We start from the raw sequence: 22,326 nt of genomic DNA on the forward strand, positions 1-22,326 counted from the left end.
CAATAAATTTCCCTTCTGGCCTTGAAACCTTTAAGGTAAGTCTAGAAGGAGCTAATGAGTGTTGCTGGGGGAAGGTATGTCTGGGTTTTAAATCCCTCCTTGACCCGTCACCCCCGCAACCAAATCTATTAAAATAAAATAAAAATAGATGGAAGGAAACATAAAAGTGAATTCTGGAAAAGTTATCAAATGATGATTATGAACAAAGCATTGCTTTATATTTAAGACTGTGGGGAAGCAATGCAATCCAAGAAATATCCAGATACTACTCCTTTGCTGTGAGTAAATTCCTCCTCAAAGACTGCCGAAGGTAAAATTTCTCCCTAGAGAAGCATGAGGAGGGAAGGGTGCCTGGCGGGTCAGACAAGAGAGAAAGTTTACTGCCATAAACTACAACTATAAACAGGACACATTCCTGCTGTAATTCTGAACATCTGGTATGCATGTCGCTTCCCCTCCTCTTCTGCATGAGGCCTAAAGTCCAGTCAAAATATTCAACATCTTGGCACAGCGTTCCGCCCAGTTGTAGGCCCTTGAAGCTTTCTCACACATTTTCGTTGCTGCATATTTTTAGAAACTAGTGATCCAAATCTATTCTCCTGAAAATGTGTAGATATTGGGTCTTTAACCGCAGAACCACGCCCTAGTTTGGGTTAACTTCCATCCCCAGACAAACAAAATTACCCATGTTTCACTGATGGGATGATGAGCAACTGTCTAGAAAACTAATTTTAAAACAAGTGATGCATTGGTGCTCTGTCTCAGTGTAGCAGCAGTCGTAGCTGTAAATGTAACTTTTTTTATCGATCCACTGAGCGTCACATCTGGAGTGAGCTGGGTGAACGCAGCAGAGAGTTGCGCCTTCTAATCTGCAGACTGAATTATAGCTGCAGGTTAAGAGGTCACGCCGACAGGACGTTTGTGGATTTTCCTTTTTCTCTGCAGCTGAATGAAGGTTCCCTGTACAGAAGAAGAAAATACATTTCTAAACATTTTTCTTCAAAAGAACTGCTGATATGGTCCGTTTCAGACACTGGCAAAGCTCCCTCCTATTGTTGCATTTCCTCATTTTTAAGATTTCCCCGTCTGTCCTTGTTTACAAGCATTTGGCTCAAAAGGAAGCAATTAGTCAAAAGCTTCTGTCATAAAGTTTCTGTGTCTGTGTGTGTGTTTTTTCCTCCATAGTTGTCATGTGGACGTAAACTGCTTAAACTGTGTGGTCTAGGAACAGAAATTGAAGCCTCAGGACATCTCCTGCGGTTTTTTCACAGTTGGTTTAGATAATGGATCTTGCATTAATCCTGATAGCAGCATGTTGTGGTGAAAAACAAAGCGAGACTGAGGCTGGAGGAGATGTGGATCATCTCCTGCAACAGGATGCAGAAAGTCAACACAGGAACTGAGGTCACGGTCCAAGATTCTGTGCTGTGTACTGCTGCTGGCGCCACAGGCTCCTGCAGCAACTCTATAAATAGATAAAATGGGGGAAAAGTAAACTTTCTTTTTTTGTGAATGAAATTAATGCTAAAATTTTATTTATGTATTTCTACAGAACTCCATGAATCTTCCCCCAGACAAAGCTCGGCTGCTCAGGCAATACGATAACGAAAAGAAGTGGGATCTGATCTGCGATCAGGTGAATTCATTTTAAGTCATAAACCTGCCCTGATTCTGGATTCTCCTGCCTATACAACTCTGTTTGCATCAACTCAAATTCCAATGCCCTGCTGTGTTTTTAGGAGAGGTTTCAAGTGAAGAACCCCCCTCACACCTACATCCAGAAGCTCAGAGGATACTTAGACCCAGGAGTCACACGAAAGGTGGGAACATCATAGCGAGTGGTTTTCTGAAGGGGGAGGGCGACGGATTCTTAGTAAATCTGAAAAGAAAAAAAACTAAGACTAGAAAGTACTATTTGTTTGTTGTATAAATGTGTACGGGTTTATTAGGATGATAAGGCTTTTCTAGCCATTTAACACATGTCAAGTTATCACCACAATCATTAACCTGTTTCATTATCCTTTTATTGGACTTATAAACATAAAATAGTACACAATTGTGCAGAAAAAAAAAGAAAAATTACGGTAATTAAAATTAATGTATAAAGATACAACTGGCATGCATTTTTATTTGTCTTTAAGCCCTTATTGAAATAAATCTAATCTAGGGCACCCTGCTGCTTTTAGAGGTCACCTAATTAGTAAATAAACCCAAACCTGTAGTTTGGTTTCATTGATGGTACTGGTTAGCACCATGCTTAATGAAACTGCTCTGATGATGATGGATGGAGGGATGGATGGAGGGAGGGAGGTAAGTACTGGGCAATCCTGAAAGAAAAAGCACTATGTATCCTTCCACTTCAAAATGATGCAATGTTGTATGCTGATCCAGCTCCTAAAACCCGAAAATATAGAAGTTTGTATTTGTCTGTGATAGTTCTGAATACTGTCTAGCGCTGTAGACTGGATTTTGTTATGGGAGATGAATGCAGTGATGTGCAGAATCAGGGGCGTATTATCTTCAAGCAGTGTGTAATCTCTCAGTACCCTTTTAATAACAGTTTGTCATGATGATGAATCTGCAGCTAATGGTTTTCGTCATGTTTTCAGAAATTTCGGCGGCGTGTGCAGGAATCTACAAAAGTCCTGAGAGAGCTGGAGATATCACTGCGGACCAACCACATTGGGTAATCGGCTCTTATCTTCTGATGAACTGCACAGCTGTATTTACTGCTGCACAAAGCCCTAAGGAGGGGGGGGGGGATTTTATTGTTTTTGTTTTGTAAAGACTGTTCCTTTGTGGGCTGCTGCAGGGTCCCAGAGCTTTAGTGTCCAGATCAACACTTATTGTTCTAACTTGCCAAGCTCTGCAGCGATGCTTCATGGAGCCGCTCCTTATAATGCCCAGATGGTAGCCATTGTGATGCCTGTTCCGCTCCTCCTAACTGTTAAGCAGGAAGCTTTGTTGTGTACGCCAGAAGGACAGGAAGCCAGGCTGACCATGGGATAGCTGGACCCACTGAAAAACACAAAGAGACTTTTCTGACTGCATTTCATGCATTGAAATCAAACTTTTACACCATTTCACGTGTAACAAGGTGATTTAAAATACAGTGATTTTTTTAAAAACTGATTCTCACTCTATAAAAATGTTAAAATGAAATTTAATGCATTTCTAAGCTTCCTAAAGAAGCATAAAAAGCAACAAAGAGAAATATTATCTGAGGACCTATGTGGGCAGGCCAGAGAATAACAGATGTTGGTTTATTCTGGATGTCTGTGTATGTGAGTGAATCCCTGCGGCCCTGCTGCGTGTTAGTACTAACTTTGCCAAGACAATCAGAACTGGCAACTAGTTGGACAGATGTGCAGGAAAGTGTGAGGGGGTCCCAGGCTAGAAGGGATATGGAGGTGGGGACAATAAGCTGATGATCTTTGCCTGTCTTTTTCTTCTGTTTCTCTGCTCACCTCTCTTTCCTTTTCTCCCTCCTTTCCTCCGCTTCATCTGAAGGTCTTTATTGGTTTCCAGTCTGACTTATCCATCGGACGACTAGCAGCCGGTAATCATAACCAGCATTTGGGGACTATTTTAAGAACCTTTTACCCCAATCTTACCCCCATGGAGTTTCCTGATGAAATGGGGAGGAGCTGCAAGGGGTTTCTGCGGGGGAGGTAGACTAAACACTGTGGAGTGTCAGAGCTTCGACCTGAGCCCACTTCCCTGCCATATGCCCTCCACATTCTTTCTCTGGGTGCAATGGGAATTCCTTTGTTTAGAGTGGGTTCTCTCCCTGGAAGACAGAACTTGAAAGAAATCCAAAGCGTTTTGTTTCCACTGAGTTTTTCACCCCCAACTTTTTTAATGTCAAACAGGGAAAATACTTTAACAGTTTATAGATGAAAAAAAGGCACCATGTTATATTTGACATGACAGCTTGTAAACATAAGGTTCAGATCTATTATTGAAACAATAACTAAAGGAAAGAAACAAACAAAACAAAACAAAAAAACATTGCAAAGGGAACATTTGAAAACTTTATTTCCTTTGATGCTGCAAATTTGTGATGGAAAAGGCAAAGAAAATCACCTCATTTGCAGTCAAGACTTTCCTTTTTCTTTTCTTACTTACTGAGAAGGTTATATTACATTTATGTAAGACACGACTGGAATCACACCTTAAACCAAGAATTAAAACTGAAAAAATTTATAGAAAATGCTCCATGGATAAGCTCTATGTAGAAGAATAAAAGTCCAATAAAATAGAATTACTGAAGCATATAAAAGTGCCTTATATTGGTTATTTAGATGCTTGTCTGGTTAATAGTATGATTTCCTATTTTCCTTTTAAAACAGAACACCATGTTAGATTATAACTGCAAATCTTGAAACACTACAAGCTGTTGTTGTATTATAATGTTTACAGCCATGTAGTCCGACTGCGGCAAAGAATAATAAATCCATTGGTCGTCTTATGATGATTCCCATGAACTTGCTTAAAAAAAAAAAAAGATTATATATAATTCATGAACATTAGGGATTATCTTGGGGCCTATTTATTTGCCATCAACATGCAGGGTTATTAAACAACAGCTATTGTGATTTACAGAATCTAGCCAAAGTATACATAACCCTGGATCCTTCTCACTTTTTTACATCAAACCCAAAGTTCAACTGGAGTCAGAATGTTTTTCCATCCCTTTTCTTATCTGAGTGGACAAATATGATGTGTTAGCGTGCTTTTTTTTTCTTATAATCCCACCACAGATTCTTGATGGGATTAAGGTGTGGATTCTGACTGGATCCGTCTAACACATGGATATTCTTTCATCCAAAACATTCTGTTTTTAACCCTTCTGTGTTTTAAGTCGATTTTCTTGGTGGAAGCTAAACATCTTTTTAACTTCCTCCATCTATTGGAGACTAAAGAAACTTCTCTCTTGCTGTGTTTAGCTCCTTCTTCCTTCTATCAAGTCTGATCAGGTTTCCTGTTCTTGCCCACAAGATGCTACCACCACCTCCGTGTTTTCTTACCATGAGTCTCAGATGCAACTCCATCTGAATTTCTATGGGCCTCTTGGCTACTTCTACTTTCCCAGCCTTTTCATTTTCATTTTCTTTTTCATTTAGGTGGACTACTATATATTGGTGCTCTTTCCTGCTTGTTATTACATTATAGTGTTGAAGGCTGGGGAAGTGTTTTATAATCTGATTCTGTTTTGAACCGCTGTGTTCTTTGGTCTCCATGATGCCTTTTGTTGCTATATTAGAAGTGAAGCTTTTACAAAACAGTCTGCAATTTACACTAATATTAAATGACACACAGGTTGACTCTGTTTAGTAACCAGGCAACATTTAGAGGCAGTAGATTTAATAGTACGTGGAAATCAAAGTATAGTGAATGACAGAAAATACACAATATAGTTTGATTAGTTTTATATTTGTCCCTTTTCTATACTTTCACAATTAGGTGCTAATTTATGATAATCTATCATATAAAGCTGTAATAAATATTGAATCCACCTCTTAGTTTAAAATCTGTTTTAGTAGCTATAACTGCCTTTGAACCCTATGTTTACTCTTTTATTACTTATCACATAAACATTTGGACATAATATATCCAGTATCAAACTGATGAAGTATTTGCATGCTTGCAATCATCTGAATCTGTTAGCATATGCAATTTATCGTCAGTTATCATGATTGCATACATCCGCCTGTTTATGCCGTAGTGACGGCACGCATGTTTTCCATTACTCCATTCATTAATCTTGTACCGAGCCGTTTTAGTGCCATGTGATTTTGAATAGCCTCTCATTACAAATATTTTCCATTTCTTTATTAAGATGAATTGTTTTCATCTCCTGCATTATTTTTGTTCTGCCTCCACCTTTTGCTGTTTCTTTTTTTTATGCATTTCCTGGATAATCAATTTAACACTAATTGAATTGTTTTTTTCCTTTCTACTTTTATATTTCTGTAATGAACTCCAGGGTGTGCTCCTGGTTTGGTAACCCCTTTCTGTTTACACAGGTGGGTCAGGGAGTTCCTCAATGATGAGAACAGAGGTCTCGATGTCCTGGTTGAGTACCTCTCCTTCGCCCAATGTGCTGTCATGTGAGTACACCCTCACCTTCACACCTCTCCTGTCCATAATCTTTCCTGAGGAACTGGGATGGGCCGTGGATCTAGCTGCTGCGTCCTGTAGTGCTTGTGGGAACTCTACCTGTGCATCAGGAAATTGTTTCTTTTAGTTCTGTTTAAATACCTTGTTGCACAGTGAATGTATATCTGTAGAGCTGCTACATGGTTTAGCTTGGAGCTACATGTTGCGTAAAATGAGCCCGAATCTCCGTGCTGAGCTTCCCGTCCTCCAGTTCTCCTGATAACGCCTGGCTTTCTACCAAGCTGTCTTGCTGACCTAACCTCCCTCATCCCTCATCTCCTTCCCTGTGCTTCTGTTGTTGGCTTTCTCTGTCTGTATGTGCGTGGCCCAGGTTGGATTTTGAGGGGCTGGAAAATGGGGAGGATGGCTTCTTGGACAAAGCTAAATCATGGAGCAGGTCCATAGAGGATCTGCACCATATGGGCGCCCAACCCTTCTGCAACACCCTGGTGCGCTCTGCCCGTCAGTCTGTCCTGCGGTACGTAACTCCCCCTGCTTTTAGCTCTCCCTCTTATTGGCTATCTGTGCTCTATCTGTGAATGCTTTAAACATGAATTAGCATGCAAGCCTCTGGGCTGATGTCTCTTTAAGAGTCTGCTTTGATAATTAATGGGATTAGGTTAGCTCTTTCTTGGTCTATTATGCATAAACTCAATCAAACTTAGAAGCTGAACGTCTTTGACCTTTAGCACTTTGTGTCTCTCATTGTTAGTGGCTCATCCAGCCAGATGTGCATCCTTTCTTTATACAGATGAGAGCCAGCTGTTAGCAGCTGCATATGTCTGGCAGTTCTCCCTATAACTGCAGCATACAGGGGAATTAAAGAAGTATTAGAAGTTACGGGGGATTAAACGATATATTCAAAATTCAAATAAGTTTGATGATTTTCTTGTAAATATCCATTAACTGTAGCCTATTTACACATTATTTTAATAGAAATATTTATAAAACAAGTGTCTCAGTGAATAAGTGTAATTTTAATTCATCAATTCAGTTAAAAGGGTGAAACTGATATAGAAATTCATTATACAAAAATTTATAAAAGTATTGTTATTTATGCTGATGTATATGGCTTACAGTTGGGGAAACCTAGATCTTTTTTGATATGTCCAAAAGTAGAACAATGTTTTAAACACAGTAGTTCTTCTCCAGTCTTTTAATGGCCAATCAGGCAAAAGTCTGTTGGCTTTTTTAGATGTAGGCAGACAATCTCTGACAATCACTACATGGTGGCTGAACCACTAAGAAATGCATTTAAACATAGTCATGGGAAGTTGAGTGGAAGTAAAAAAATAGGGCCTAAAGAACAGTGTTAATAGCTTAGAGAATGCATTTTATGGAAATGGATAAGCTAGACTAGGTAAGCTAAGCTTAATAAGCTCTTAGAGATCCTCTACCTGCAGACAGATCTCACACAGGGGCTACGAATGTCACATTTTATCCAACCACTCCTGAACTGCAGAAAACATTAAAGCTTTTCCCCAGTCATAAGAATTTAGGAGAAGTGAATAGTGCTGGATTGTAGTAACGGGGGACAGTGCAGGAACCCTATAGGGTTTAGATGTTTCTTTTTTTTTATTTTGCACTTGCAAGACGTTCAAGCCCGTATAATTTCCTATAATATGTTTGGAATTTCATCTAGATGAAGAAAAAAAATAACAATATCAAAGTATCACTAATAACCCAACTCCAAGTACGTGATCCAAAGTCCTTTTTCCAGGTGAAAAATACGAGAACAAATTGGTTACAATCAAGGCTGAAGAGTCAGGAGAGGAATCCAGAAACAGCTTTAGGTTGACGTGTTTATCTGCTGGCTTTTGCCCACTTTGTTTAATCAATGTCTACAGTAAACAGTTATGTAGCAGTAGATTTTGAAGGACCTCATGCTTCCCTCTTCTGACATTCCTCATGGAGATCATGGCTTTAAAGTACCAATACCTGCTTTGGTCGCCACAGGGCGAGGGTGCTTAGATGGCAGGTAGGCTCTACTGATCTAAACCCCAAAGAAAATCTTTGAATTGTATAAGAACTAATTATAAACTTAAAAACAATGCAGATGAGCTGAAGGCTGCAGTCAAAACAAACTGGGCTTCAATTACAGCTCATCAGAACCACACTCTAACCACTTCCATGGCATTGATGCAGCAGTTGATGCAAAAGGAGGCATAACCAGTTGTTTAGTGTGTACGTATATTTCACAATACATTAACTTATCCTTCAGCAGGCGGCATCTTTGCACCTAAACTCTTTTCCTTTTTTGATCCCCACTTAATGTTACTTTTTTTAAACAGTGTTTAATATTTTCTAACTCTAAGCCATAAATAAAAAATCAATTTTGAAGTATTTTTAGAATGATTCCAGTTATAGGCAGTGTCTGTTTCACTTTTTGAACTGAATTATTTGAATAATTTACCTTTTTTGTTTAAATCCTAAACCTCTGAGCTGCACCTTTATGTATTTTGGCCTTAATGAATAAATGTTTTCAGTGAAAACTTTTTAGAAACGGTCTGGGAAACGTGTACTTTAAAGTGCATTTACATAACAGCTGTTTGTAAGCTCAAACTTTAATCACCTGGCAGCAGAAAGGAAACCAAACCTTTCCTAATATGCATATGCAACCTCAAAAAAAAAAAAAAAAAAGAGTCTGTCTTCTGCTATTTTTTGGCTTTCTCTGAGATGCTGTAGTAACGTCATGCTGGAGGCAAATAAACAGCAGATATACATGAATGTATCATGAATAAATCACTGGAAGGTTTGAACTTGTTTTAACTTTACTCCATCTGTTGCAGCTATGGAACGCTTTCAAACAGCAAAACCATCAAGAACTCGCGGCTCGTAAGCCAAAAAGACGATGTGCATGTGTGCATCATGTGCTTGAGGGCAATCATGAACTATCAGGTATTGAGCAGTTGCACCTGCATTTGACTTTACAGAGTCCTGTGTGGTGCAGTCTGACACAGATTAGATGATGTGTTTCCTGTGCTGTCAAGTGCAGAATATGAAGGGTTTTTTTTTCTTACCACATCCTGTTCACTGTCTGACTCTCTCTCTCTCTCCATGCAGTATGGCTTCAATATGGTCATGTCTCACGCACATGCTGTCAATGAAATAGCTCTCAGCTTGAACAATAAGAACCCACGGTAAGAACCTGAGGACGGACGTCCCCTTAGCCAGATATTCAGCTAGCTCATCCAATATGTTTCTTTATTCTCCATGGGGGCTCAACTTCTTGAAGTTAAGGATCAGAGGCATATATGCAGGCTGTAAAAGGGATGTTTACAAAAGACAGATTAGTGGTGAAAATTGCCTGAAAAGCTAAACATTCCAGTTCCAGATTTGAACATCTTGTACTGATGAGATTCTCCTGCTCTTCTAGGACAAAAGCATTGGTCCTCGAGCTCCTCGCTGCTGTCTGTCTTGTCCGAGGAGGTCATGAAATCATCCTTTCAGCTTTTGACAACTTCAAAGAGGTGCCCAACATTTGACTCTTTTTTTTTAAAGCCATTTGAACACGTGTGCATTTAGATACAAGTCATTGGCCTTATGCTTTTCAATAATTACCACCACCTTCACAGACTGTAAAAAAAAAAAAAAAAACATGAGGTGATTAATCTTTGTTGTGCAATGTCGTTAAAAGATAGTGTATTTGAAATGTTCAACTGTGAGTTTAGAATAAATTTAGAAGTCAGACATCTGAATGGAAAAGGTTTAAGGTTTATTTAATAATATAATATGGCATATAAATTTACTTGCAGCTGTAGTAAAATAAAACAAAAAACACAGAAGATAATTTTTGTATCTGACTAAATCCCATAGACAAGCAGTACTGACAATTTTGTATTTTTAAACATTCTCTGAGAAAATCAAACATGCAATAAATTGGATAAATCACCTTTAATAAACCTTATTTGTTTGACGCCACCTTTCTAACAGATAACTCTAAAATATCCTCTGAATAATAAACAATGGACACTGTTCAGCACAAGTACCACTGCTTATACCACAGTTTGAAGCTGTAACTCTTTCATTTATATCATGCTAAGAAATATCAAATTCAGTAAATGGCTTTAATTCCCACAAGTACATCTTTGCATATGGGGATAGGATCACAAATGGATTGAAGTTCATCTGCTGAGATTGTCTGTAAACCTCTGTGGTTATTAGTCTCCTTCAGACGCCAGGTGTGAGTCAGGTTTAAAGAGTGATAAGGATCTGCTCCTTGTGGGAAGTGGTGGACCCTGGAAAACTAGCTTAGCTTCTCAGAACTCTAAAGCAGGACAATTACCGCGCAGGCATAAGCCTTAGGGAGCTAATCAACTCCCCAGATTAATGTCCTGTGGAGCTATTTCGCAAGTGAAACTATTATAAAAGGAGAGAGTCTTAGATTAAATTCAGTTCCAGACCAAGAGCTGTGAATTTAACAGAAATTCAAGGCTTTCTCAATTTGTTTTCTGTAAAAAAAGAAAAAAAGATATAGAAAATATTTAAATTTCACCTTAACAGTTTAAAAACAATAAAAATGTTAGTGTTGTCTACTGTTTACTAATAAGCTGTTTGCAACGTATTAGCTAATATAAGTATAATCAAATATCTTAATACATCATGTCTGTTATCAATAGCAGCATCGTAATCCCAGCATATTGACAAGGTTAACAATAACACCGAACTTGTGGGTAATAGACCAGGTATTTTATTTAAATCAACATATCAATAATATAGATCAGAACAGACATAACCTTTATTTCCCAACAGTGGGAACATCAGGTTTCTCAGCAGCAAAGGGAAATGTAAATGATAGCATGCAGATACACACCAGGGTAAATATCATAAAAAATTTAAATGAGAGATTCTACATTAAAGCCAAATTAACAATATGAGAAAGTGCTTGGGTATTAAAAATGGCCTACTTATGAAGTGTGCAATTAAGTAGGATGATTTTAAAAAATGGGATATTGGGTGTGTATTTTATACATGATGAAAATTAACATACTTATTACAGGAATGTAGAGAAACCATTTATGCACAAGCAATGTAAAAACATGGGGTTAATTTTAAACAATGATGGTTATGAAATTTAACAGCTGCTGGGAAGAAGGATTTGCGATTAAACTGCTTTATGCAATTAGAATGCAGCAGTCTGTCATTGAAGGAGCCCTTCAGCTCTGCAACAGCTTCATGCAGTGGGAGACACTGATGGCAGCATCATGGCTAATGTGAGCATAGTGCCCAACTATAGCATAATATGTGATAGTTATTGATAGCTAAAGCTAGCTTATTGGCTGATATAACCCAATACCCAGCTTTATGTAAATGTAAATCCCTTTATTGTCCTACAATGGGGAAATTCAAATTTGCATTTTGACCCATCATCTTGGGGAGCAGTGGACTGCCATCGTGTGGCGCCCGGGTGGCAATCAAGGGTTAAGGGTTTTGCTCAGGGAACACAGAGTGCAGGCTGTGGGGATCAAACCGGGTACTTGCAACCTTCTCAGAGCACAAGCGCACTTCTCTAACCCACTAGGCCAGCACTCCCCTTACTTCCCTATTATAATCCCCTTAACATAATAGATTATTTTTAGGTTTATTTTTAGTAGTAACAGGGAAAACTTTGCATATTGGCAATATAAGGTTGATACCTAAGACAATGATTGATATGAAAACAAATGCTAATGGTAACCTAAAGGCCAGTGTGTGTGTAATACCCAACTTCAACAGGATTGATGTTTATTACTGAAAGCATTATTACTGTTAGCCACATGTTAGCTCTAGTATGATAAATAATGCCAGGACCAAAGGAAAAATGTTTTTGAAAGACAAATTTCCCATCTAAAGCCGAGATTCACTTTATAAAAAAAAAAAATAAAAAAATTGAAATGCAATTTATAAAAATTCTGCATTGCTGTACACTCTCCTTTTTCAGGTCTGTAAAGAGAAGCAACGCTTTGAGAGATTGATGGATTACTTTCGCAGTGAAGAGGGAAACATCGACTTCATGGTAAGATTATCCATAGGTGTTAATTTTGTTCAAGTGGAGCAAACGGGTTTGGATTTTTTCTAGTTTGGTTTGTTCCTGCATCTCTGCACAAAATGAAACCCATTTTAGAGGCAGGTGTAAATGCAAGACTCCATGGGTTTGGTGTTATTATGCAGATACAGATCACACCACATGGTATAATGAACTCTTGGTCTGTTTGCATGTGTGGTCTAGGTTGCGTGCATGCAGTTCATCAACATCGTGGTCCATTCAGTTGAGGACATGAACTTCAGAGTCCATTTGCAGTTTGAATTCACCAAGCTTGGACTGGATGATTTCCTGGAGGTGAGGAAAGAATTATTCCCTAGTCAAAATATTTTGAATCGCACCAAGAGTGTATACAGCGTCACTTAGCCTTAATCGGTCGCTCTAATTTCAGAAATCGAAGCACACGGAGAGCGATAAGCTGTCAGTGCAGATCCAGGCCTACCTGGATAATGTGTTTGACGTGGGTGGCCTCCTGGAAGACGCAGAAACAAAAAATGCAGCGCTGGAGAAGGTGGAGGAGCTGGAGGAGCACCTGTCCCATGTAAGTGCACCACCCAGTCTGGACCACCAGTGCTGCTGTAGATGCCCATCTGTGAGAGTGTCGTGCCTGTTTAACTTGGCCGTCTCTATCTGGTAATTAGAAATCTACTCCGTGTTTGCTTTTCACAACTGGTTGGGGATAATAATTGGGTGGGGGAACGCTGGAAAATAGTGTGTGAGGAACAATGTTATTATTGTCCTCGCCGCGCCGCTGTGTTCATATTTTTTTCCAATCCCACGCTGCTTCGCTAAAGGCCTCCTTCACAGGGAAAAGGTCGTAGGCAGCCCTGACATCATTTGAGGAATTTCATAACAAACGCTGCTCTCAAGGGTCGGGAATGATGGGGGAGGATCAGAGTGAAGATTCTTGGTGAATTCCAGAGCAGCACGTGTAATGTGATCAAAATCAAACTAATAGCTGTGTCATGTTAATGCTGCATTATCCAACTGGCCACAACTCATTTCTTATTGATGATGTATGAGCATAAAGGAGGGAGAGGAGGTGGTAAAGGTGTGCTCTCATTACTCTGTTGCTATCTCCATCTTGTCTTCTCAGGTGACTGAAAAGCTGCTTGAAGTGGAGAATGAAACAATGATGAAAGTGGCAGATTTGGAGAAGCTTCTATTCCAGAAAGATAAAGACCTTCAAGCAATACGTGTACGTGCTCATTCCTTTGATGCAATTTATTTGCTTTTATGTATTTTAATGGTTCAAACTCTTTTCCCTGTTTCAACAAATATCTGTTTAAAATAAGTTTTGATAAAGAAAAATTGAGTCAAAAGTAAATAGGATGTTTCTATAAGCTGGTAGGGTTGCCATAATGTGCTCTTTACTACCCCCTGGTGGCTGCTCAGGAGACGTACGAGTCGACCAGCACCCAGGTCAACACCCTGAGGAGGATGATCAAGGAGAAGGATGCTGCGTTCCAGAGGCAGGTCAACATCGAACGGCGGCTCCTGGAGCTGGAGCAGCAGGGCACCATCCGTTTGCACAAGAAACCTGACGGCGACATCTCAATTGAGCCGCTGGGTGTCGGCGGTGGAGGCAGTGGGATCGGAATCCCTTTGGGTAATGTTGGGCAGCTGATGCTGAGTTCGACAGCTGGGCTGACAGAACCCGGAGGACTAGATACCAGCCTACCACCAGCAAGTGAAGCTCCACCGCCTCCTCCACCACCCCCACCGCCTCCTCCTCCCCCTCCCTCAGGTGATACATCATGAATCAGAGGGTTTTTTTCTGCTGACACCTGCATGTGAAAGTTGACTTTTTGTTTTCTTTTGCTTATATCTCTCAGTACACATCTATTTTCAGCTCTGATCTTTACTCTTTCATGCTGGAGCAAGGTGATGGGTCACAGCACTGCTTAGCTAAACCAGACAGGAAAGGGAAGCTAAAACTGCTTCCTTTGTGGGCAGAAAGGCTCCACTCAGCTCTTTGAATTACTTTACTAGATCATAGTTTATTTGGAGTAAAACTATCTTTTTACATTAAACAGAAAGGTTATAAATGTGTAAACCTAGCTTAAATGTCATTTTATTTGTTTATATTTTAATCACAGCTTTAACAGCACCACCACCTCCTCCTCCTCCACTTCCTCCTCCTCTGCCAGATGCGTCTCCCTCCGTCATCCTTAGCCTGGGTCTATCAGGTGAGATCATTCTAATGTTCTTTGTCTTGGACAGCTTAATCCTCCTCAGCCTAATTTGATTTTGATTGTGTATTTAAACCCTCTGCAGCTATCAGAATCAAGAAGCCCATTAAGACAAAGTTCCGCCTGCCCGTATTCAACTGGACGGCCCTGAAGCCCAACCAGATCAACGGCACGGTCTTCAATGAGATCGATGATGAGCGAGTGCTGGAGGTACATCCAGCAGAGGAGAGCTGCGTTACATTTTGGTTCTTTTGAACCTCCTGGTTGCATTTTTTTTTCGATCCTCCAGCAGCTTTTTGTTACAAGTTAGTCTTGGATACTGCTGCTCAGCCATTAAACATCTGTAAGGAAATTCACTATAAGCTGTTATCGAGCCCACATTAGGATTGAAGATCTGTAGCCGTACACTCTGCAGAAAATAGCCGAGCTCTTCATACTATGCTTCTCAGCATCCGCTGACTCTGTTGTGATTTGATTTTACACAATGAAAAGGTTACTTATGACGACATTTCATAAATGAATTTACTGCGTAGCTGACATCCAATCATGGTACCATGCTGGACCACAGTGGGTTCCTGTGATTGTCCCACTCTCTAAGTGCCTGTAGACACAGTCCATATGCCTTAATCCTAGTTTTTATATACGTGTAAATGACTGAAGCAACTAAATTCAGTAATTCAGAGGCATGACCCAGTACTTTTGGCAAAGAAGGGCAACTTTTAAGAGGTAAATGTTGACACTTCTGTTATTACTTCATTTCTGATTCAGTTTAATATCCTGTTTTTTTTTCTTTATATCTCTATGGAATTGATCAGAAAACCATGTTGTTTGCTTTAAAAATGGTTCAGTTATACTTATTTTGAAAAATGGTGACAGGAACTGGTTATTTGGCCACTAGTGCTTTCTAAAGACTGCTTATATCTTCCAAATTTTCAGTCTGAGATTATGCTTCTGCAATAAAAGATTGATATATTTTAGAGCTTTTTACAAATGTATTGCATATACTAAATATGGCCAGCATCATTTGTGAAAGTAAAAAAGGCTGAATATTTCCCTTCTGTTCAGAACCAAATGGTAATGATTGTTTTATCTACAGGAGCTGGATCTGGAAAAGTTCGAGGAGTTGTTCAAGACCAGAGCCCAGGGTCCTGTAGTGGATCTTTCCTGTACAAAGAGCAAAGTGGCGCAAAAGGCGGTGAATAAAGTGACCCTCCTTGATGCCAATCGGTCTAAAAACTTAGCAATCACGCTGCGAAAAGCCAACAAGACCACAGAGGAGATCTGCAAAGCAATAGAGAAGTATGCATCTCTTATAAGTTAAACAAGAGCAGTTGTTATTCAATGAGCAGATTTCAGATGAGTGTCATGTTTCTTTACAGGTTTGACCTCAAAGCTCTGCCTGTGGACTTTGTTGAGTGCCTGATGCGCTTCCTGCCCACCGAGGCGGAGGTGAAGGTGTTCCGTCAGTATGAGCGCGAGCGGCGTCCCCTTGACCAGCTGGCGGAGGAGGACCGCTTCATGTTGCTGTTCAGCAAGATCGAGCGTCTCACCCAGAGAATGAACATCATCACCTTTGTGGGGAACTTCGCAGACAGCATTGGGATGCTCACTCCACAGCTCAACGCCATAATTGCTGCTTCAGGCTCGGTGAAATCATCGCCCAAGCTGAAGAGGATGCTCGAGGTGGAAAGGGTTTCTGAGGATGCTTGAGTTAGGATCGCATTTTGTTTGGCTAAAAAAATAAAAACGGATCATTTTGTTTGCCTTTTAGATCATCTTAGCTTTGGGAAACTACATGAACAGCAGTAAACGAGGCAGTGTTTATGGCTTTAAACTACAAAGTCTTGATCTGGTAAGTCGGAAACAAGCACATGCAGTCAATGGTTCGTTGTTTTGTAGTGTTTTGTTGATGATGTCATCATCCTCCTTATTTTTATTGTTTTTTTTTGTGGTGCAGCTGCTGGACACAAAGTCCACAGACAGGAAAATGACTCTGCTCCACTACATCGCTCTCATCGTGAAGGAGAAGTACCCAGAACTGGCCAACTTCTACAATGAATTGCACTTTGTGGATAAAGCTGCAGCGGGTTAGTACGCTTTAAATATTTCTCAGTTGATGGGAAAAAGTGTTGCTGACCCATCCTGACTGTGTGCAGTGTCTCTGGAAAACGTGCTGCTTGATGTTCGAGAGCTGGGCAAAGGTATGGAGCTGATCCGGAGAGAATGCAGCATGCATGATCATCCGGTGCTGAAAGGTTTTGTCCAGGCCAGCGATCCGCAGCTGGACAAGCTGCAGAGGGACGCCAAGACAGCAGAGGTACAGACTCCCTCAATTTCCAACTAGCTATCCAGAAAAGATGATAAAAATAAGTCCAAAGTACATATTTAGTCCTCTTTCGGCTCTTTTGCTTCTTGTACGTAATCCTGACTCAACAGTGTTTATAAACTGTGCTTCCACTCTCCTCCCGCTCAATTCCAGGAAGCCTTCAACAGTGTGGTGAGCTACTTCGGAGAGAGCGCCAAGACAACTCCACCCTCTGTGTTCTTCCCTGTATTTGTGCGTTTCATCAAGGCCTACAAGGTGAGGATGCTGACATGGTGCAGCCTTCTCTATGGGCCTTCTGGGAAGTTCCCTGGTTTGTTTTAAGCCCCGCCTCAAAGCGGAGAGGAGCAGAGTTTGGAGGCCTTTTAGTGCCACAGGACGTGGCGTGTAGTCTGAAGGCAAATAACAGGAAAGACTAGCTGGGCCTGACTTCATAGTTGCAGCTGTGGTGTTTAGACTGCCCCCCCAACCTCTGAGCTTTTTACCCCGGACAGCCGCGCCCAGACCCCGCCACGCAGCACACATCCTGGGATTGTTCTGGGACTCGATTTATGGGATCTGCTTAAGGAAATGTACAAGACAGGGGGCACATGTCTGAGTTCAAGCAGAGAGTTTGACAGTCGGTCCTGAACATCCAACACAAGGCAACACCGATAATACTTCTATGTTAGTCGTGGTTCCTAGAAATAAATGAAGAAAATTCTATGTTGTTATTAAAAAACTCCAGATTTCTTATTTGTTTTTGAGAAAATGGTTCTATGGGACAAAGTAGAAAAATCTTCTGAGCTCCTTCAAGCCTAAATTTAGCTACTAAAGTATATTTTATTGGGATCTAGTGTTGTCCAACACAAAGTGCTGCATGACAGTGACGTGATAATATTTCACATATAAGCATCGGAAAAGTTTTGCATAAATTTGTCTTCCGATCTGTTAATACTAAAGCAAAGCAGCTTATCCCTGTATTGGTCCATATTTAGCTTTATCTTCTTTATGCAGATTTGTCTTGAATGCTATTTAACAAACTTTTAGGCCTTCCCAGACAGAAATTGTGCTGCGACTTGTGAAGGTGTTTTATTAATGGGTATCATATTTATAGCACCTTTTCTTTTAAACATGATTATTTTAAGGAATGTAAATGACTTTGCAGCTCCCTTAGGTGGTACACCATTGCAGAGGTTACATCCTTCTAATAACTTCACTGTGTCTGCTGAGTGTTTTCACCCACCCATGGCTGCATATGTGGGCCACTGATTGGTCCAAATTACTGTGCTCTGCCCACAGACAAGTTGCAGGAAAGGGTTCTGCTTGTTTGTGATCTTGTGTTCCCACAGATGCACAGACTGGATTTTAGTTTTGTTTTATTTGTAGGTTATTCTTACATTTTCATTTATGTATTTTTTAAACATTTGGGATGTTATGTTTTGGATGATTTGTAGAAAGGAAAAAACCACTGATTTAATCAGAAAAAAAAAAGGAAAAGGATCCCATCTGCTTCCCTGAGTACAGTCTCTGCAGTTATTTAGGTTTTGTTTTGAAAAGATTTTAGATACACGGGTTTCCTGTTTATGTTGGCATTCTGAACCTGTTTAGTCAGCTAAAATGGGCCCCGCTAGTCTGTTGACTTAGATCAGAGCTGTAGTTCATTTTTCCCCCTTCTCAACAGGATGCAGTGGAAGAAAATGAACTGAAGAAAAAGCAGGAGGAAGCCATGAGAGAAAAGTTACTGGCTCAGGAGGCCAAACAGCATGACCCCAAGGTACAGCCCAATCAGAGCTGACTGAAACCTCGGCAATGTTTACCCACTGCTAAATAAAGAACCTGCTGAATGCCAAAAAACACACATCCTCTCTGCTGATGCAGGTCCAGGCCCAGAAGAAGAGGCATCAGCAGCAGGAGCTGATTGCAGAGCTGCGAAAGCGGCAAGCCAAAGACCATCGACCGGTGTACGAAGGCAAAGACGGCACCATCGAGGACATCATCACAGGTGGGCCAGAAAGAACCATTAAAGGGCCCCACATGGGCATCGGCAGCGGCCCCAGTGTCCCCAGGCTGAGGATGACTGTGGTCATCGACTGCTCAGCTCCTTTGAAGTGCACCTTGTGCTACATTTTGCAGACGCCAGCCCATCTGGAGCACAGCAGCCCTTAATGGCTGCTTCATAACTTACCGTCCAGCCACCTATGAAGCGTACAGCATCAGAGCTGCCTTCATGTCGCAGTTTGATGCCAGTTATGCTAGAAATTAGGAAACATGTTTAAAGTCAGTTGGATTTTTGCAACTGTTCCTCTAAATACACACGGATACGCCTGCTCGTGCAAAATATGTTTACGCTATAATCCATAAACAAGCACTCAAATGTAAGTTGCATAAACGCTGCATAAAGATGAACCTTTATGATGTAGTAACACTTGTATAGCTGTAACAGCTTTTAATCTCCGGCCAGTGGCTGGTCATCCATCTGAAGCAGGTTTCAAATTGTTTTTAAAGGACTAAAATGTTTCAGCATTGCACTGCTGCTATGGTTTAATCCAATTTAAGAATAAGCAGGAAAAATAATCAGGTGATTGAAGTTTCTGCAGTTGCATTGAGCATTAACTAACTATGTTATGCTAACAAATCCCTGCTGTTCCTCTGCACTGATGGTCAGCTGGCTGAAAGAAGGATGCTGGACCTTTCCATAAAGAAAAGCGATTAATTGGCTTATAGGAAACAGTTTGATTGACATTGACTACAAAGCTGATAGAAGTTAGGGAAACATCCCGCAATGCATAAATGTAGTAACCTTGTGATTGCTAAATGTTTTGGATTCCAAACTTCCTGCTTTCTAGATACCCCTTAGAAAAGAAAGCAAGCAAGAAAAAAAAAGTATTATTTTTCAGCCAGAAAAGCCTTGTTTCACTTGTTTATTATATATTTATTAGACCGTTTTAATTCAACATCATATTTAAGCTTTTATAAACGGCCTGTTTTGACATATACCCTCAGTAGAAAATAGTCGTTTCTTTTTGGTTTTAAATAGAAGAAGTCAACCTATTTTATGTTCTTTGGTTAAAACTTTTAATTAGAACTCGGTGATACTGCGGTGTGTCATGAATACATTCAAGGACATGCTCCGTGTGTCCTTACCCAACTAAAAATCTGAATTTTTATCCTGTTTTTCCCTTAAAACGTATTTAAGTAGTTTACAAATTTATTATTGCAGGTTTATCAGGTCCTCTAAATAATATCAAGTCAGTTTTTCCCCCCAGGGTTAAAGCCGTGTCAGTGTTTTAGGTGTGATGTGTTTTTCTCTTCCTCTCCCTGCCCCTCCCCCCCAGTACTGAAGAGCGTGCCCTTCACCGCCCGCACTGCTAAACGCGGCTCACGGTTCTTCTGTGAAGCCAACCTCTGTGACGACGCCAACTGCTAGCCCTCCCTGTCTCTAATGCCAAGGTTGTCCAGGTGTCTCCCCGTATGACTCTTAACCCCACTGTGCATGCAGCATGATCCCTGTCCCCCACCTCCAACAACAAAAACCAACCTTCTTAACTAACTTGGGCCGTCTCTCCTCGGCAGATTGAGTTTTGTTTTGGTTTATCTTTGAGACGGCTTCTGTCAGGCATTCGGTGATGATAGGCAGCCAAACCTCTTGGCCTGGATTTGAGAAAAAGCAGCTGCTCAAAACCTTATTTTTTGTTGTTTTTTTTTTTATGTCTGAGAAATGAAAAAAAAAAACATGTTGACTCACTTACAATACTTTCAACAATGCAAGTAAGCATTTATACAACCTGCATGGCGCAGATTGCTTTTTTTAAGCTCTTTCAAGTAATCCAGAATCAAACAAAGAGGTTTGGCTATAACGCCGGTTTTATCCAGTGAAACTAACTTGTTTGGTGTTTGGTTTTCTGGCTAACTTGTGACTCTTTTTCATTTTTTTCCCCTCTTCAACCACTGCTGGTTTTTCCACCCCATTTCCAGCTGAAAAGAAGATTAATGACAGTATTTCCCACTCCTAAAGAGCGGGTAAGGAAGGTAGCCTGGCTCGTATCTGGCCTGCTTGGCCCTCAGGCTCCTGTGTGCTGCTGCAAGTCATGTCAGCTGCTTAAGCTAGTGCTTCAGACAAACCAAAAAAAAGCTTTGCAGCACTAAAATTTCTTTTACCACAGTTGAAAAAACGAACCTACAAATATTTCTTAAGCAAGGTAAAGGTATATGAACAAGAAGTAATGCCCTAACCGTTAAGTGACGTTCCCCTTCTGAGAGGAAGTTCCCGTGTTACTTTCAATTTAAATGTCCGCCGAAGATCATCCCGATCCCTTTCTAAAATGTGTTGCATGTTGTCTGGTGTTACCATGTCCGCCATGTTTGTCTTTGCTAACTGTCTGCAGCGTGCTCAACAGCTGTTTGGTCAGCAGGTTCAAGATGGTAGAAATACATCATAACTTAATAACACAGTCTGGTTAAAATGATTATTGGCATAAATGCTGTTTTGCAAGTTAGTTGACCAACTAAAGAGCTTGTTGATCACTGTAATGTTAAAGTGTTGCTATATCTGCATCCCCAAAGCCTTGAATTTCTCTTTTTTCATGTAGACGGAATACAAGGTTATGGGAATCTTTCATCTACTGTTAAATTTTTATATATTTATGCTCTTATTTGGTGTTTTTGTGCCTCACATAAGTATTCCTATTCCTTGAAACTTTTATCACATCACAACCACAAACTACAGCCTGCACGTGTATCCCCGTTACCCTGATACCCTACAAACATTGGTGAAACCAAAGATTTTCTGAAGTGACTTAGGTTAGTGGAGTAAATCTTTTTTTTTTTTTCTCAAGACCAGTCTAGAACCACATCCCCCTTTTTTTTTTTACTGAATCCTAGCATTAAGCTTTTTGCAGCATAAAAATACAACCAATAAAGTTTTTTCTGTAAAAAAAAAATTCCTCATGGCATCTGTGCCACTATGTATAGAATATAAAGGATAAAAAACAAGGAGAAACCTTTTCCAGTCGAATACTTAAGGTTTTTTTTGTATGCACAGCTTGCAGAAAGTAAGATATCTAAGTGGGTTAGATCCTCCTCCTCCACCTGTTGCCTCCAGTTACTCTGCTGCAACTAATGCTAAGTGAGTTAATGTTTAGCGGGCTGTATGCTCTCTTATAGTTTTTTGTTTAACTTGTTAACAGCCTGTCAGACTTTATTAGACGAATGGAATGGAAGTGAGGGTCTGCTCACACAAAGGTTTATTGTTTATGTAAATCATGGTGCAGAGACCCTGACTGAAAAGATTAGCAGCACAAGTGCAACCAGTGAGTCTAAAATTCTATTGTTGCTTATGAACTGTCGAAGGCAGACTAATTTTGAAACACTTTAAGCAACAAATATGTTGTTATATTATTATTGTTTTTTTTTTTTTTTGTTTGTTTTACATGGTCTCCTTATTCTTGGAATAGCTAGTCTTTACTAATTACTTCATTATCTGTGAAGTATGGTGGTGGCAGCATCATGCCATGGGGATGCAAACAGGTTTGAAAAGCTTGTTATATTCATATCCCAGTGATCTATATTAAAGTTGTTGGTGTGTGAACTCAATAGAGATAGGAATACTTGTGTGAGGCATTCTGTATGTTTTTTACTGAACTATG

General features: G+C 40.2%; 1 protein-coding gene across 5 annotated transcripts in view; it reads left to right on the forward strand.

Moving 5' to 3' along the window:
- Window positions 1–22,326, forward strand: part of fmnl3 (formin-like 3) — a 51,238-nt gene that overhangs the window by 26,336 nt on the left and 2,576 nt on the right. The window contains exons 2-25 of one of the 5 annotated variants that reach the window (XM_038287364.1): window positions 1,553–1,636; window positions 1,740–1,820; window positions 2,610–2,686; window positions 6,030–6,113; window positions 6,494–6,640; window positions 8,952–9,060; window positions 9,226–9,302; window positions 9,539–9,632; window positions 12,083–12,157; window positions 12,371–12,481; window positions 12,576–12,725; window positions 13,281–13,382; window positions 13,580–13,931; window positions 14,284–14,373; window positions 14,462–14,586; window positions 15,473–15,675; window positions 15,756–16,059; window positions 16,148–16,228; window positions 16,334–16,463; window positions 16,533–16,693; window positions 16,856–16,957; window positions 18,363–18,455; window positions 18,560–18,683; window positions 20,017–20,140. In XM_038287364.1, coding sequence (XP_038143292.1) covers window positions 1,553–1,636; window positions 1,740–1,820; window positions 2,610–2,686; window positions 6,030–6,113; window positions 6,494–6,640; window positions 8,952–9,060; window positions 9,226–9,302; window positions 9,539–9,632; window positions 12,083–12,157; window positions 12,371–12,481; window positions 12,576–12,725; window positions 13,281–13,382; window positions 13,580–13,931; window positions 14,284–14,373; window positions 14,462–14,586; window positions 15,473–15,675; window positions 15,756–16,059; window positions 16,148–16,228; window positions 16,334–16,463; window positions 16,533–16,693; window positions 16,856–16,957; window positions 18,363–18,455; window positions 18,560–18,683; window positions 20,017–20,108 — 3,048 coding nt within the window. In that variant the 3' untranslated portion in view covers window positions 20,109–20,140. Of the gene's footprint in view, window positions 1–1,552; window positions 1,637–1,739; window positions 1,821–2,609; window positions 2,687–6,029; window positions 6,114–6,493; window positions 6,641–8,951; window positions 9,061–9,225; window positions 9,303–9,538; window positions 9,633–12,082; window positions 12,158–12,370; window positions 12,482–12,575; window positions 12,726–13,280; window positions 13,383–13,579; window positions 13,932–14,283; window positions 14,374–14,461; window positions 14,587–15,472; window positions 15,676–15,755; window positions 16,060–16,147; window positions 16,229–16,333; window positions 16,464–16,532; window positions 16,694–16,855; window positions 16,958–18,362; window positions 18,456–18,559; window positions 18,684–20,016; window positions 20,141–20,656; window positions 20,702–22,326 lie in introns of all 5 variants that reach the window. The other 4 variants (XM_038287363.1, XM_038287367.1, XM_038287366.1 and 1 more) reach the window with 4 other exon arrangements.

The sequence above is a fragment of the Cyprinodon tularosa genome, unplaced genomic scaffold (assembly GCF_016077235.1).
Source record: "Cyprinodon tularosa strain WSP-4 unplaced genomic scaffold, ASM1607723v1 ctg239, whole genome shotgun sequence".
In the NCBI taxonomy this organism is placed as follows: Eukaryota; Metazoa; Chordata; class Actinopteri; order Cyprinodontiformes; family Cyprinodontidae; genus Cyprinodon; species Cyprinodon tularosa.